The following is a 16,781-nucleotide window of genomic DNA, read 5'->3' on the forward strand; positions in this document are numbered from 1 at the left end:
GCTGCACTGCAGTGACACCCTGTGTTCAGTATCATTACACTCGTTTGAGTAGACGGTTCTGGTGGTGATCCTTGAAGGAAGCGAGAAGAAGCCCCTTCAGGGAAAGAGTATCTCTTGTCCTCCATTCTTTGCACAACGATTACTCATCAATGTGGATTACACAGCGTATCTATGCAGTGACAGTCAAAGGCAAAGAACCTGTTATTCTACCTACGCTACCTAAGGATGTAAGGATACATATCAAGATGGGCTATGGATGTATTTATGGTGGACTCATTTTATATGGATCAGAATTAGCCACACTTAGTCTCCTGTAAGAGGAACAGTTACGAGAAACACAGTTGTCATAGAAGCACACAGTTTTCCACATATGTATGTACAGTCAAACTAAAGTTAGCATGTATCATTCCACAATATTAAAGCTATAATGTTAGAATGTATACAAATGCTCCACACCAGGATATCCTACATGCATCCAAAGAAAAAGCCATAACTTTGATCTCTTACTGTTCTGTAGTTTTATTGACAGTTGAACTACAGGAAACGATTCAATTGACAGTTTGGTTTCCTGAACATTCTGTCTGAAGGCATCTTCTCGTGCTCTTTGTGAAAGATTAGATTTGGGTCACAGGTGAATTCAAGGCCCTGCTTCTTCGCCGCCTCCTGGAAAGAAGATGGGGCAGCAGCAATTGTTTTTGCAGGTTGTTTTAATGTTGTGATTTGAGGACAGGTTATTGAACCATAATGAAAAACACATTCATTGGCTGCCCTGTAACAATAAAACAATGCTGTTATCCACTGCATGGATCATTAGCGTTTGGTAAATGTGCAACGCTGACTTATTCGTAAACAAGCGTACTCCACATAATGGGCGACGGATTTCATTAAGACAAGCAGCTACTTTATGGAAGCTAATAAAGGTATAAATAAAGACTGAAGAAAGAAAAAAACTCAGAATGATCAGATAATGAAGTGGAAAACACTAGTGGCTGCTCTCTGACACCTGAATGCTGCTGAAATGTGATGTTCACTGGACAAAGCAACAGGTGTTTAGTGCCCATCATTTAGTGATTGATTTTCTAGCTTGTCCTTACTTTTATCATTATTCAGTTTGCTTACTTTATTATTCAATTTAATGGCCACTTACGGTTTCCTTTTCTAGTTTAATCTCACTTTTATTATTATTCAGTTTAAATTTACTTTTGTTGTTATTCAGTTGGATTTCACTCTCATTTTTTTTCAGTTTAAAAGGACAGTTCACCCAGAAAGGAAAATTCACTAATTATCTACTCACCACTATGCCGATGGAGGGGCGGGTGAAATGTTTGAGTCCACAAAAGGTGTTTTAAAAACCTTAAAGTCCACCTAGCCGACGTTAGCATTTCCGTCGGTCCCTGAATGCACCTCGGCGGAAGATACCAGTGGACTTTTGGGATTAAAACTTGGTGTAAATGACGTCATTTAGAGTCGGATTTGATCGTCGCGGCTCCCGGACACTTGTATGACTCCACACGAGCAGCATGGAGGCATGTTGTGTTTTTATTCTGTTGTTTTTTCACGTCTGGAGATGGATCACTAATTTCTTCAATTGTATTGGATTCGGCTGCTTCACTGTTTACCCCTGAGACTCCAGAAGTGTTTTGTGGACTCGAACACTTCACCCGCCCTCCATCAGCAGAGTGGTGAGTAGATAATGAGTGAATTTTCATTTTTGGGTGAACTATCCCGTTAATCTCACTTTTATTATTCAGTTTTAAATTAACTTTTCTTGCCATTCAGTTTAATTTCACTCTCATTGTTTTTCAGTTTGAGTTCACTTTTATTTTTCAGTTTAATCTCACTTTTATTATTGTTCAGTTTGAGTTTACGTTTGGTGTTTTTCAGTTAAATAACTCTTTTATTTATCTTTCCTTTGCTTCCGTTGCGTTTGTAATCGTAATCTCCGTATTACCGAGCTCATGACCGGGCACTTGAAAGCAGCACCAGACACCAAAGGTCCTTCCCGGGATTTTCAGGCGTTCCGTTGCCATGGAGCTGAGTTCTGTTTCCTGAGCGACAGCACGCTCAAATCGTGGAGGCACTTCCGGTGGCAACAGAAACTGCCACTGATTTGTAAAGGCAGCTGTCAGTTGCCACTGCTGCCACCCTGTTTGGAGGCAGATACCGCTGTTGTGACTTATTCCCTGAGATTTATACGTAGTTCATGATTGTTTATCAGCGTGTTACTGTTTTGAGCACCAAGAATAATTGATCTGTATTTCTCCACTTGTATTGTTGCCACACTGTTTGGAGGCAGATACCTCTGTTGCCACCCTACTGATCAGCTAACAAGCTATCTAATAAACTTTCATAAACCAGTATATTAGATTAGATTCAACTTTATTGTCATTGCACAGAGTACAAGTACTGAGACAACGAAATGCAGTTTAGCATCTAACCAGAAGTGCAAAAAAAAGCAGTAAAAGTGCAGAGTATGTGCATATGAAAAGTGGAATATGTAAATAAATAAGATATGTACAGTAAGAAATAGACATGGAATATGAACAGTATTGATACAAGACTAGCAGCAATAGAGGTAGGTAGTGTAGATATGTGCAGGTGTAAGTATAAGTGGTGGTAGTAAGTGAGATAAAAATGAGAAATTAAGTGAATGAGGCAGTAGTAATATTATATACAGAGTAAGTTAAAAGGTATGGTATGATATAATTACGATGAATACACTATGAGCAATAAGTATATAAATAGATATAAATATGAATACACTATAGGTGGGATAATACAGTAGTCAATATATCTCATTGAATAAATCACAAACAGCTATAGGTGCTTTCAAACAGTGTGGCAACAAGGAACAATGGCAGCTGCCTCCTAACAATGTGGCATCAAGGAACAAGGGCAGCTGCCTTTAAACAGTGTGGCAATAAGGGCAGTTGCCTTTACATATCAGTGGCAGTTTCTGTTGAGCTCTATGAGCTACCGCTGCCACGATTTGACCTTGTGTGAAAGTTTGTGCTTTAAAATAAAGTGTCAGACTCTGTGGAGAGAATATCTGTGACTGTCCTCGGTGTCCAGACGTGCCAGGTATGTGGACGACTTAAGTCAGGATTGATAAAGCTCTCCAGCACGGTGAGGAACGTGTGCCAAACAAGGAAACTCAAGTTAGCTATCTAACATTATCCCCGCACAGGGTGTGCAGGTGGATGCAGGAAAGAGAGCAGGTTTATCTTTTGAATCTAATGTTATGCTAACAAGTAACGCAGCTTACTTAAAATCTGCTGAAATAGAGGAAAATGTAACTGAATGTGGCTTTATGTGAATAAAATGCAGGTATTTAAAGTGGTAGAAATGAGTGTTAAAGGTTCAGGGTGTACGCTTTAGGTGAAAGGGATCTGTTGACAGAAATTGAATTTAAAATAATCCTAGAGATGTTTTCACTAGTGTGTTTCATCTAAATTCGCAGAATAGTTTTTTTCTTTACCCTGAACCTTTAACATTAAAGAAGGTTACATTACACTGAGTGGTCTCTGTAATGGCCCCACACACTACTCATGTTATTGTTTGACTAAGCGTCTGTGCTCTGTGATGATCTGACTTTATCGAGTGATTTTAACTATTCAATACTTAAGTTTGAATTTACCTTAGCTTGCTTTTGACTAAAATGGCACTAACTAGACTGCATACCTCCACCAAGGCCCAGCTGTCCCCCTTATGAAACCGTGTTTAAATTCATTAAATCTGCATTTTAATTTGGAACTGCACCAAATTGCACACATTCATCAACATCAGTCCCTAAACATACTGGTTTTTTTTCATCAAGTTCCATAATTGAATCTCTGAGAAATCAATTAAAATGTGGGGGAAAGCCCTATCTTGCAATTTTAAAGAAAGTGAACTTAAAATGTATCTTGGTAACAAACAAACAAACTTAGATGAAAACCTTACCTCCTTGGTTCCTGAGATATGTTTACTGTATAAATACCTGCATATGCGTCAGGATGTTATATCTCCCTCTGTCTTCTTTTCCACCAGCCTCTCTCTGTCCCTACAATGAGTGGCAGGGTAGCAGAGGGCCGCCTGCCGGTCCTCCAGATCTGCCGCCTGCTGCAGTGTGTCCATGAGGGCAATACGGTGCAGATAGAGAAGATGGTGAAACTCGGGGTGGAAAACCTCATCAATCTCACTGAGCCGCAGGACGGCACGGGGGTGCTCCACGTGGCAGTTTCAGCCAACAGTCAGGGTGATGGGCCTCTTCCTTGCTCTGTCTGTTTACTCAGTGTATTCATATACGTAGTATGGTCATGTCGTGCTTCTGAAGTTCTATTCTGTGCTGGGTTGTGGTTGCTGGGAAGAAATTTGATCATTTTCAAATTCAGTCACATTTGTTAGAGGTCAACACTGAAGCAGATGCTTGAAAGAATCATTGTGATATTTTTATTACATGAACACTTTGATTATCTATATTGTGTAATGGTTTTCAAACTTTCAAACCCTTAGTTTACATGACTTTCTAAACAATGTCCAGAAAGATGTGTTGTAGCTCACAGATTTAAAGAAAATGTATACCATAATATTATCTATTAGTTCTTTCTATGTTGGTGGTGATAAGAGTATAGCCCATTAGGTTAAAAAGGGATATATAGTTAAATTAAAGACAATGATAGCAATCCTGCCAATTGTTTTTGTCATTACCATAGACTGTAATATATAAAGATAGACGACGCCTCTCCACTTCCTTCCACTATCCAGAAATGGCACCAAAATATGCTGGATACAAACAACGCCATCTTGCACATTTGGAGTCTGAGGTTAACTTGATTTATGCTCTTCTAAGTTGGGTCCATGGGTTTATGTCTTATATTATAGTCAGCCACAAGGAAGCCATCAAGACACTTTAGCTTCACTTTTGTCATGTCATCCATCTTTATTTACAGTCTGTGACTTTTAATTTAATGTAAATAATCAACCAGTTCATAGAGTGTATTGCAATCTAAAATGTAATGTTAAAAGTCCATTCTTTCTTATGATTGTTTGTCTGCTCTTCTCACAGACCTGATCAGTTTCCTCCTGTCTCAGGGAGCAGACCCCAACATCCAGGACAAGAAGGGCCGCACTCCAGGCATGTTAGCTGCTGAGCTGGGCAATCATGCCATAGTGGAGCTGTTAACACAAAGCAACGCTGACCTGAAACTCCAAGATGCTGAGGGCAGAGGTGAGCAGTAAGAGGCATTGTCATTTGTCATAAGCATGTGCTGATGGTGGGTTTGAGAAAGAAGAAGATGCTTGGGGAGAGCAGAGAACTAGAGTCTCATTGAGGGCCTGGTCACACATACACAAAGTTCCCCAAAGTTGAAGTCCATGTGAAGCGAAGCTGCTATTTGCCCCACCAAAGGAATCAAAGATTTGCCACTGAAACATTGACTGTGCCCTAAGACTGAGATCCTGAAAGAGATGCTGGGACACTCATAATTACTATTGCTCCAATTATTGGAGAGGATATTGAACTCTTCAAAATTAGTATAACCGTATATTAGTTCACATATACAGAAAACAGCAGATTATGTTACATGAAGATCTGAACACATCCAAAAGAGTACAGCAGAAGTAGAGAGGAAATAATTACTTGACTTACAGTTGCAACCCAGCTAGTTGGGGGGGGGGGGGAAAGGGAAGCAACGTAAAACCAGATGTTTTCTGTGAAAACAAATTATTTATTTTTAAGGAGCTTGAAAAATGTAGGCAGGAAGCAGGAACAAGGTCAGGGCACACCTCCAGCAGCTGGAGCCAATCTCACTCAGCCGACCACACATCCTGCTTAGCATGTAGGCAAACAACATGACATGAAAGGTTGGACACACAGGAGAGGGGGGGGCGTCGCCTGCGGTGGTAACTGTTACAAACAAAGCAGAAGTTTGGATATAGAGTCTAAGTGATTAGGCAATTCATCTCTAGCTCATTAGTTGACATAAAGGGAGCAACCTATCTAAATGGAAGACCATGCAATATGGCTGAAAGCTCAGAGTTAAGATTTGTTCCACTTCTGTTTACAGCATCAAGAGTGAACTTTCAGGCTAAACTATGACAGTTTTAGTGATCAAAGTACAAGTAAGTACAAGCATCTGCTTGTTACAACTTCCTTAAATTTAATGCAGAAATGTTTTTATTTAAAAATCATTTCAAGACTAACTGATTATGTAAATAATACCTTATTGGAATAATAGGTTATAATATTTTAATATAAGAGCACTGCTTTCAGTTTGATAGCAGGACTGTTAACCAGCAGCATGTTGGCAGAATGTTAGCAGAATGTTTTTATCATTTTGTAACGCTCTCACTCAAAACCCTGCGCTTGTACTCAAATTCATTAGTTGGGGGAATTTTGACAAACTTGTTGCACAAAAGAATCCAAGCACAAAAGAAGAAATCAGAGAGCAGAGGAGAAATCCCAAAGCTGATGTTTCAAGTGTGCAGAGAAGCAGGAGCGTGAGCTCGAGAAGCTCTGAATTCTTATATATTACACAGGACTGCACTTGTAATGTATATGGTTCATAAGTTAGACAGCATTAATAATGAACAGCCTTGGTACAGATTCGCTTCCACTAAGTTAGAGTTAGATTCTCTTCCTGAATACAAGGCCTTGTCTTACAGCTCATGAAAATGCATGGTGCTCCTGTTTAGATATTGATGAGGAGTTGGTATCCCAGACAACTCCAATCAGTGAGCCCATTTCAACCTTTATAAAGTGATAATTACCCCAATTACAGTGTGTCCAGGGACTCGATTACTGTTAATGTTGTGAGAGCGAGTGAATGAGAAAGGGACAGGGGAACAAAGAAAAGTCTTTGCATGTGTGCTTACGTGCAGGGATTCATGCTTTTATATAATGCACTGCATGCTATGCTATTGTGTGTACCTGTGTGCATGTGTGTCGGGGCGTGTGAGTACACATAATTACAGATCAACCCCTCATGGTGATCCTCTCCTGTGTAACATGCTGAGTAACCTGATATCCTCCTGTTCTCTCAAAGGACTTCGGCCCAGTCTCAACACTCAGAGCCAAGCCTTTCCGCCTGTTAGCTGAGTGTCAGGAGTCCCACTCTTGCTTGTGTTATCCTTGGTGTTTGCCTGAACGTTTGAGTGACACTTCTGACTCTAGTTTGATTTACACTTTGGGATTACAGTGAGTGGGGAAACTGAAAAAAGCAGCACTCGTCCCTCCCTCGCTGCCACTGAGCAATGCCCTTAAAGCCCTGACAGATCAGAGCATAGGCTTCTATCCTTCATGGCCAATTACAGATTCCTCTGTATGAACCTACGTAAGCTGTAAGAAAAGATATGAAGAACTTTGTCCAGGCTACAGCTACCTTGTGGTCCTAATAACCAGTTTGTGCTCACCAGGTAGGCCTAGTCTGGCCAATCAGGCCCGAAGTTCTTCAGATCTTTTCTTACAGCTGCAGTATGGTTCCATACACAACTTCATAATGATTTTAGAAAAATAAACCATAACCATAATCATGAGGTAATGATTTGAAAGTAGATTTGTTTGTGGCATTTTGCCTTTAATAAAAAGTGGATAGCTGTAACAGACAAGAAACAAGGGAGGAGACAGAGATATGACCAATAACAAAGCTCCTGATGTGTCAGCGTTGACTCTCTCTACCTCTCCTTTGCCGTTACCTCTCATTTTAGGTGTCCTGTTCTACTGTATGTACCCCACCAATCGCCACACTCGCTGCCTGCAGTTGGCGCTGAAGTGCCAGGCAGATGCCAACAATGTGTCAACGCAGGGGTTTCACGTCTTCCAGCTGATGTGCGAAAAAGCTCAGGAGAGCACCCCTATGTGTCTCGCCATGCTGGATGGTGGGGCAGACCCCAATGCATCAAACCAGGTTGTTAGATGGTGGAGATAACAGCAAGGAATTTTGGGAACTTTAAATGCATGTGGAAACACAACATACTTTGATGTGTGCTTTGATCCTGTTTGTTGAGCCGAGGACCTCTGACTCCTCTCCTCTCTTCCTCTCTTCCTCTCTCTCTTCCTCTCTTCCTCTCTTCCTCTCTTCCTCCCTTCCCTCCTCTCCCTCTCCTCTCCTCTCCTCTCCTCTCCTCAGAACACCGGTGTCACAGCATTGATGGGGGCAGCAAAGGCAGGCTCCCTGCCGCTTGTGAGAGACATTCTCAAGAAAGGGGGAAACCCAAACACCATGGACCTGACACGTCTCACAGCAGTGCACTACGCCGCAATGGGGGGCTTTTTTGAGGTGCATTATCTGTTTAGATACCTATCCTCACTTTGCTTTTTTAGTTCTAATTAATTAACTGGTATAAAAAGAATAGTCTAGTCCGAAATTTTCTTTATCCTGTGCATTCCACAGAGCAATATTTATAAATGATTTGCAATAAAGCGACCCAATGCAAGAATCACTCTCGGCAATATGACGCGCTTGTTTGGCTAACTCACCAGCTAAACCTCTATCAACATGTGTTTACCTGGCTTCTGACGATAAACTAGTCAACAACATCACTTACACATGACATATAAAACAAGCAAAAGTTACAAGACTTACTAGTCCAATAACAACAACACCAGCTCAGCATCTGCCCTGCGATCCTTTAGCCTCTTTTAGCTCTCACTAAAGGATGAAATATTCTGCGATATTCACTCTAATATTCACATTTTCTCCGACAATGTCCCCTTTGGTTTCTTCAGTGGCTCTGCCATGATGTCTACACTGAGAATGACAAGATAGTTGTCGCTACCTTACTGCGAGGTCTGGCTCTGGTTGTTGATGTGTCACGTTCACCGCAGGTCACACCAGAGTTAAATAGAGCAGTTCCAGGTGCCCAGGGAGCACTGTGGTGCCATAATAGACATTATCCCAATTATAAGTGTGTACCATCAAAATGATTTAGAAGCTGTTATTTTAAGGTAAAAATCTACCTTGTGTTGCTTTAGGATTTTTGATTTTCAAAGTCCAGATTCGGTTACTTTCAGTGTAGTAAGTATTTTATCTGTGTCTCTGTTTTGTGCCTCCCAGGTGATTCAGGTGCTCTCTGCATACTCAGCAAACATGTGCGGGATTGACCTTGAAGACTGCACACCCCTACACTACGCTGCTGCCACAGGCAGCGATAGCTGCTGCAAGTTCCTGTCACAGAGAGGTGCAGTGAGAGAGTCGAACAATAACAGGCATCCTGATGTCAATGCAGTGAATTTCAGCTTCTTGGTTTTTTTTAAGATAAGCTCTTACTCCTAATCCCTGAAGGAGTGCCATCATTAGATCAACACAGGCCCAATACTGGTCTCTTTTTTGTTTGTATGTTGTAAACTTATAGCTTTGTTGTGATACAAGTAGAGTCAGGAAATTAAATTAAATTAGGCAGAATATGCAGCTGCAAGCACATTCCCAAATTAAATTAGGTAATTCAACCTTGTGTTTATATTTTTCATAAAACTGTGCTCTGTGTTCAGGTTGTAACCCCAAGCTCAAGAACCACGACGGTTTCCTGCCGCGTCAGATTGCCAAAGACTCTGGTCACAAAGCAGCGGCCAAGGAGCTGAGGAAAGCTGAGAAGCTACAGGGGACAGTCAAGCAGTCCAGCGGCATCAGCCCCATGACAGACCTCTGGGCCCTGACCCTCCATGACTGGTCTCACGAGATGGAGACCGAGTTACGTGAAGCCTTCGGGAGCGACTTAGATACAGTTCCCACAGAGATGTTTTATTCTGTGCTAGAGGAACTCAAATCTCCAGCTGAACTAGACCATCTCCAAACAGTCATCTCAGCACATGACAAGGCGAAAGCAGGCTGTATCAACATTAATGACTTCATCAAAGGTGTCAAGTACATCAAGAAACCTTTCCTCCTCTCCGCTTTTTTGCCTAAAAAGAAAAAGGGGGAGAAGAAAGGAAAAGGGGGTAAGAAGAAGAAGGGTAAATTTGTCCTCCCAATGCCCATTTGCACCCTCACACCGGAACTCATGCCTCGGCGACAGGATGGAGGCCCCCCTCACCTCATGATTGAGACGTACCACAACTCCTCAGACATCCGCCGATTCGACCGGGATCACCCACCAGACCATCCCATTGTGAACGACTCTGGATGGTACATCGAGAAGCCAGAGAAGGTCTTTGTGAATATCAACGATTCTGTGAAAAGTGGAGATCTGGAGTCGTTGGACCTGGCTTTCAGTAAGGGGGTTCCTGTGGATGTTCAAGATCAGTTTTACAAAACCCCGCTGATGGCGGCTTGCTCCAGTGGCAACTATGAGATGGCTCAGTACCTTCTCAGCCGTAGGTGAGGAAACAAAATTGTGATTTCTTTCCTTTCTTGTTTGGGAAACACAGATTCCACATTTTTGGAAATGTAGATATAGTCTTTAGTTGCATTGGTGAAGATTATCTGAATTATGTAAAGCTGGTGAACAACAATGTGAATTTGAATTTAAGATTTCAGTCCAAAGCTGGAGACGTTCAGATTCCAGTTTGCCAACATTTATTCTGATACCTGAAATTTGTGTATTGATACCAAGTACCAATCCAATACCAGCAGATTTAAAAAATAACTAACCCTGTCTAGAATTGTTGATTGCTATCAATGCTGTTTGGCCTGACTCAGGTCAAACCCTTTGAAAAACAATTCCACAACAGAAACTCATAATATCACGAGAATAAAGTCGTAATTTAATGAGTAAAAAGTCATAATATTATGAGAATAAAGAAAACGGTAATAAGCAGCAAGGAGATCTATTTTCTCTCCTCCTGGATTCAAGATCTTGATTACCAATCTCCTGTTTTCTTGAGAAACAATGACATCACTTTGAATAGCACGCAGATGTAACAAACGATAGCCCCGCAGTCAACCACTACCAAACATTTCCTCCTCCACAGAAGAGGTCATTTCCTCCAAGCTATAATATTACGACTTTATTGTTTTAGATTTACCACTGTCTCGTAATATTCAAACTTTACTGTCGAAATTGCAGGGTTTTTTTCCCAAGTTACCTGAATACTCACAGAAACACAGATGATACGATTTTGGTGTAATAGTCAACTATGTCTGGATTATTGCTTCACCCAAGTAACTTTCCCAAAAGTGTTTAGATTTACTTCCAGCCTTAGTTTCCAATAATTTCTTTGCACTATATAAAATACATTTTCAGAAAGTGTGAAGTCATTTAAAATGCGATATCTGGTGTGTTCAAGGACACCTGAATATGACATATTTGAGATTTGACTAAAATCATTCCATTTGCAAGGTAAATGCTGATTTAAAAAAAATCGAACTTAAATACAAATCTTTAAATCACACCCTGCTGTGTTTCCCTACAGGGCAAATGTAAACATGTGTGACCAGTTCTTCTGGACGCCCCTCCACCACGCGGCCCAGGCTGGCCAAGTGGAACTTGTGGAGCTTTTGGTGAAGGCGGGGGCCGCCATAGAGAGTCGAGCGCTCAGCGGAGGCACGCCCCTCATGAGGGCCATCCAGAGCTCTCGACCCTCCTGTGTGGACTTCCTCATCAAGGCAGGTGCCAGTGTTACTGCGGAGAACAAGAAAGGTTTGTCTGAACATCCGAAAATATCTCAAAGTTCATGTGAAAAATATTTATGTTAAAAACAACTTTGATGTATGTTTTTATGTGTATATGGAAATATCACTGAATATCTGTGTACTGTCATTTGAAGCAAATTCAACAACAAATACATTACAGCTACAGTAACAAGCTGCTCCTCTTTAATTGTTAACACTGTGATTTCTGCTGTTGTTTGACTTACTGCATTTTATTTCTCCGTAGAACAAAACTGCCTCGACATCGCAGTAGCTTTTGGAGACCCGAGGATTATTGACTTGGTCAAAGAAAAGATGGATTCTCTGCCTAAATTAAAGGAGGGAGCGAAGGGAAAAGGTGGCAAAGCTCCTAAATCTGCCAAAACAAAGGTACCCAAGTAACGGCATTAAAGTCTTTTCACCAGCTGGCTACCAACATATTAAACATTTGTGACTTCATACTCTTCCTGTTTTCTTTCTTTGTCCACTGTATGTGTTCAAAATGAAACAGTAAATGACCTTTAAATAATGTTAGAGTGATACTTCACACACTAAATAAATTACTTGTACTAAGTTCTTTGAAGAAACAAATTAATGCTGGTTTTGATATCACATTTATTACCAAATTTATAAAAGCAATCTACATTTATGGGTTGAACATGGCTCATAACGCCACCTAGTGTTTCAAAACATCTTGAGCCTTGCTGGGCCAATGGTTAAGTGGAGTCAACTGATTGGGATGTCTCTACGCCATGATGTTTATATTTATTTGAAAAGGTTAACAGTCTAATCACAGGTGGGGAGCCTCTTTGCACCACTGACCACTCATGAGCTGGAATCTGGAAAGCTGTTTATTTTTGTGCTGAAAATAAACCCCTAAAGCTTAAAGACGTCCCCTATCCTTTCCTTTTACTCAGCTGTCTCACACACACACACACACACACACACACACACACACACACACACACACACACACACACACACACACACACACACACACACACACACACACACGCGACTTGGTGCGGCCATGGTCCAGACCATCAGGAACTCCCAGAGGCGAGAAGCTTCATCTTCCTAAGACATTTCTGTTGAAAAGAGTGCTACTGGAGACTCTGTGTGTGTGTGTGTGTGTGTGTGTGTGTGTGTGTGTGTGTGTGTGTGTGTGTGTGTGTGTGTGTGTGTGTGTGTGTGTGTAGCCCTGTGCTCTTAAGGAAATTGTTTATATTTCCAGGGAGAGGCACCTCAGCTCAAACCTAGTGGTTACGTTACACTGTAAACTAAACTTTAACCAACATTTGACTGGAAGCACAATCTCACCCTGTGAACTGTGGCCTCTTTTCATCACGGGAAACCCAAGCCTGTAAAGAGATCTGCTGACTGTAAGACACCGACTTGTAAGCAAATTGGACCAGATGTGTTATGTTACAACTAGACCACTCTGAAGCTCAAACTGCATTTCCACTAATCAGGCCACAATCAAACGAAACACATTGATTTTGACATTGAGGCCCTGAAAGTCACAGGTGGTGCTGTGGCACAAATTCATCAGGGATATTCATTGCTCGATATAGTTGCAAGCAGCAGTTTAACGGGGCAAGAAAGAGTCTATTCAGCAGAATGAATTGCACACAGGTATAAAATGGAGCTGTCGACCCTCTAAGCGTTTATAGGAAGTGCCCCTGTTTTCTGCTAATGTCAAACTAAATGAAAATATTCCTCTGCAGAACTGCAGGAATTCCATCTCTGATACAAGAACGTGATAAGCCTATTCAATTTCCATCCACTGTGACTCATTAGTAAGTCAGTCAGTGTAAATAATACATGCACTTTCAAGTCAAAGCGCACGCTTTCTGATGAATGCTCGACTCACTCATGGCATTGAACCTGTCACCCTGAGATCATTTGCAGTACTCTCGCACTAAAGGCAATATGCAGGTATTAAATGTTCAAACTAACAAAAACACACAATGGATCTCTGTAACATCTCCGAGTATGTGTTCTCCTATTTAAACTAATGAAATAACTGGTATCGATCCCATTCAATGAACTTGTAAACAAAATAATATAAAATAACAAAAACTTTAATTGAGACATTGAGACGAGATTTATGTTTGTTTGGTAAAATGTGATTTTGATGGAGTGGTGACATTGACTCAAATTTTAACCTTCAAATCTTTGACTGATCTCAAAATTGATTAGGACATCAGTCAGTTCAATGTTCTGCCACCTACAGTGTAATGACCTTAACACTAGAAACAGATAATAGATCTACTCAGAGCTGTCGCGTTGCCGTAGTGTAAGTATACTAGTACTGTATTTCAAACTAAATGATTGCAAAGCAAGACAAGGCTCAATCAAGGACACAGTGGTGTTGAGGCAAAGCACTGGAAACCAGAGCTAGATAATATCATGCAGTCCCAGAAACACGAGAGCTCCACTTCTACTTCAACCTGATACCAGAGAGTCCCAGCTGGAGCATTATAAATGCAGAAACATCTGTAAATATCCAACGTCTGCAGGCAAAGAACGGAGTAGCTATTGCCAACTATAGTCCTTTGTAGCTTCCATTTTTGTGTAATTTAAGAGCTTTATATTTGACATATTAACATGCAAGATGAGATGGTCACGACTGTGTCTAACATACTTTCTCGTTTAAGAGAGGGAGGAATAATTAACAGTACTATAAAGCAGCTTTATGTCTTCTGTGTAACAGGTGCTCTTTCCATCCTCAACTTCAATTAGATTTAGTGAAACATCGGAAATTAGACAGTTTTACTCTTCAAAGTGATACATTTTACACTTAGATTTTGGTGATGTGTGTGTGTGTGTGAAAAAGCTCTTCCTACTTCCCCCTCCTCTCCTTACCTGGTCTACTACTTCCTCCTGTGGCTCCACCTCCAGGAAGTTAAATAGGAAGCCAGCTCACCTGGCTCACTCCTTTCTGAGCAAAGATCTCTGGCTGACTGCACCGTGGAGGCCTCGTCCTTTGAGGTTTGAACTGTGTACATGACCAATAAACCGTTCCAAACTAAAACCAAGTGAAATACTGGATTGGAAACCTTGAGTCCATGCTCATCTGTCCTGACCGACACAACACTGAGGTGATTGCTCCTGCAGCTAAAACATAACACCCTTCACACTGTGTATTATTCTTGATGTTCCAACTTGTTGCAGCTAAACTATTTCAGTCTTGTTGAGTAACTTCTCTCTCTTTTTCTCTTTCTCTTTCTCTGTCTCTCTCTCTCTCTCTTTGACCTGAATCTGACAAGGACATTTACTTTTGTAGAAATTGCACAAAGCACTTGAATAAAATAAGGCAAATCTTTAAAAAACACTTTGTGTACCGTTCAGGGCTTCGCAGCAGAAGGTGCAGTGCATTCAGAGTCCTCGACTGCAACATCAGGGAAGACGTCCCAGAAGGATTCAAAGAGCATCATCCTGCAAAACGCCAGGATCACTGCAGGGAAAACCAACACTATGGACATCGCCTTTGTGCCAAAAACGGTATAGCCTCACCACCATCAGTGTACGGTGGCATCTACCTACATAATTACTTTTTAATGAAGTTGATGTTTTGCTGTGGAGGAGGGTCCCAGTCATCAAATGTTTTAAGGCCTTAGTATTTTCATTTATTACACAGCAAAGTATTTTGAACTAACTCATTTTCAATTTGTTGTTAAAATGACATGTTTCCAATCCAGAGAAGAGAATTTTATGAATAATTTACTCTCAATTTGACAAGTTTACCTGATCACCGTATGTGCACAGTAGAAGAACATTTGTATTTCTAGAACGCTTCTCCAGTTTGTCCCAGCAGTGCACATCAGTTCAAAGCTGTAACCAGCCCACTAAGTAACTACACAGAGTTCTATTTCTTACAGTCTGTGTTTTTGCGACTTGTCTGTGTGTCTCAGGTTTGGGGGGAGCCGCCCACCACCAGCCAGCTGATGTCGAAGATAGAGAGACGAAAGAAGCTCTTGTCCCTGGAGGCGGACTTTGAGGACTTCATGATGCCTTTCAGCAACAACATCCAGAGGACGACACTGGAGCGTGTGAAAACCACAGACTAGACAGGAAGTAGGTTAGAAAGAGAGACACTCAGACATTCTGGAATCACACTGTTACCGGAGCTAGTGGGCCACCTGCAACAGTTAAAGACATTTGGTCTATTTTGGATTAATCCTATTTACATTTCAGCTGCTTTAATCAACATAGTTGGACATCATATGTTAGAACCCCTCTGTTTCCTTCTTTTTGTTAAGTATAAGAAATTGAAATTAAATGTTATTCAATACATGTTTAGTATCATTAGGGCCAACTGAATCTTAGATAGAATCTGCTTTTATGAATGAACACATGGCAAAGTCATTATCCCGATGATAAAATGTGAATAACACACCATCCAGTGTATATCCACAATGCTCAGTAGGGACTCATAGACTCATGAATGTCAAACACTGTAAAAACACAGCAGATATATATTTGTCAAAACAGTGGAACACTGGAACTGAGTATAAATATTGTACACATGAATAAAGAGAATGTGGTGACTGTACTTGCACTGCTTTCAATCAGAACCATTTTCCTGTCCCTGTAAGTTCAATATCCTGATAGGGCAACTGCAGTAAGACATTAATCACATTGCACTTCATCAAATGACCCAAGCAGTGAATAGGCGCGGTTAGTTGAGCCTTTCTTTCTTTGCACATAATTTATATTGATATTGTATTAAGTCTCACCGTATACACAGCCAGATACTCTATGACACACTCTGCCTCCTTGATGTTGTGGTATTTGATTTCACTACTGCTCATCCTCCATGGTACTACTGAGAATAAACAGTATCTGCCCATCGAGCCGTTTGCAGTTCTACGTAGAAGCCAGTGCGGGGCGCTGTTTGGCTAATTTAGCAACGCAGGGGTTTAGTTTTTTATTAATCTGAGAGGACAGAAAACTTGGTGGGAGCTCTTGTGTTTCTAACACAGAAAGACATCAAAATGGCAGCCATGTGTGTTTATTGTTATCGTATTAGCTACTGAGCTGCTTCCAAACCTGCATTAGTAATGCAAGTAATCTTCAACCCTCCCCTGTTATATCTGACTGAGAAGCTGCCAGTTTTGGGTTTTTATCTTTTTTTGTTGTTGTTGTTGTTGATGTGCATATCGTGAATCATCTGAGTTTCTGTGTTAAACATTGCACTGATGCACAAACTCCCATCATCACCACCACCAT

General features: G+C 41.0%; 1 protein-coding gene across 1 annotated transcript; it reads left to right on the forward strand.

Annotated features, from left to right (window-relative positions):
- Positions 1-4,038: 4,038 nt before the first annotated feature.
- ankef1a (ankyrin repeat and EF-hand domain containing 1a) lies at positions 4,039-16,129 on the forward strand. The gene is made up of 10 exons (XM_035143422.2): positions 4,039-4,237; positions 5,048-5,209; positions 7,687-7,886; positions 8,109-8,258; positions 9,036-9,159; positions 9,470-10,295; positions 11,330-11,556; positions 11,794-11,936; positions 14,901-15,053; positions 15,464-16,129. Exons 1-10 carry the CDS (start codon positions 4,048-4,050, stop codon positions 15,617-15,619), a joined length of 2,331 nt encoding a protein of 776 aa, XP_034999313.2. The 5' UTR covers positions 4,039-4,047; the 3' UTR covers positions 15,620-16,129.
- The last annotated feature ends 652 nt before the right edge of the window (positions 16,130-16,781 follow it).

Source organism: Hippoglossus stenolepis, chromosome 20, assembly GCF_022539355.2.
Source record: "Hippoglossus stenolepis isolate QCI-W04-F060 chromosome 20, HSTE1.2, whole genome shotgun sequence".
Lineage (NCBI taxonomy): Eukaryota > Metazoa > Chordata > Actinopteri > Pleuronectiformes > Pleuronectidae > Hippoglossus > Hippoglossus stenolepis.

What these genes read in the sequence shown, in the direction of transcription:
- ankef1a (XM_035143422.2), top strand. Translation starts at nt 4,048, where the DNA reads ATGAGTGGCAGGGTAGCAGAGGGCCGCCTGCCGGTCCTCCAGATCTGC. An exon ending in CCAAGATGCTGAGGGCAGAG is followed by an intron (nt 5,210 to 7,686) that starts GTGAGCAGTAAG and finishes CTCTCATTTTAG; the next exon opens with GTGTCCTGTTCTACTGTATG. An exon ending in TCGCCTTTGTGCCAAAAACG is followed by an intron (nt 15,054 to 15,463) that starts GTATAGCCTCAC and finishes TGTGTGTCTCAG; the next exon opens with GTTTGGGGGGAGCCGCCCAC.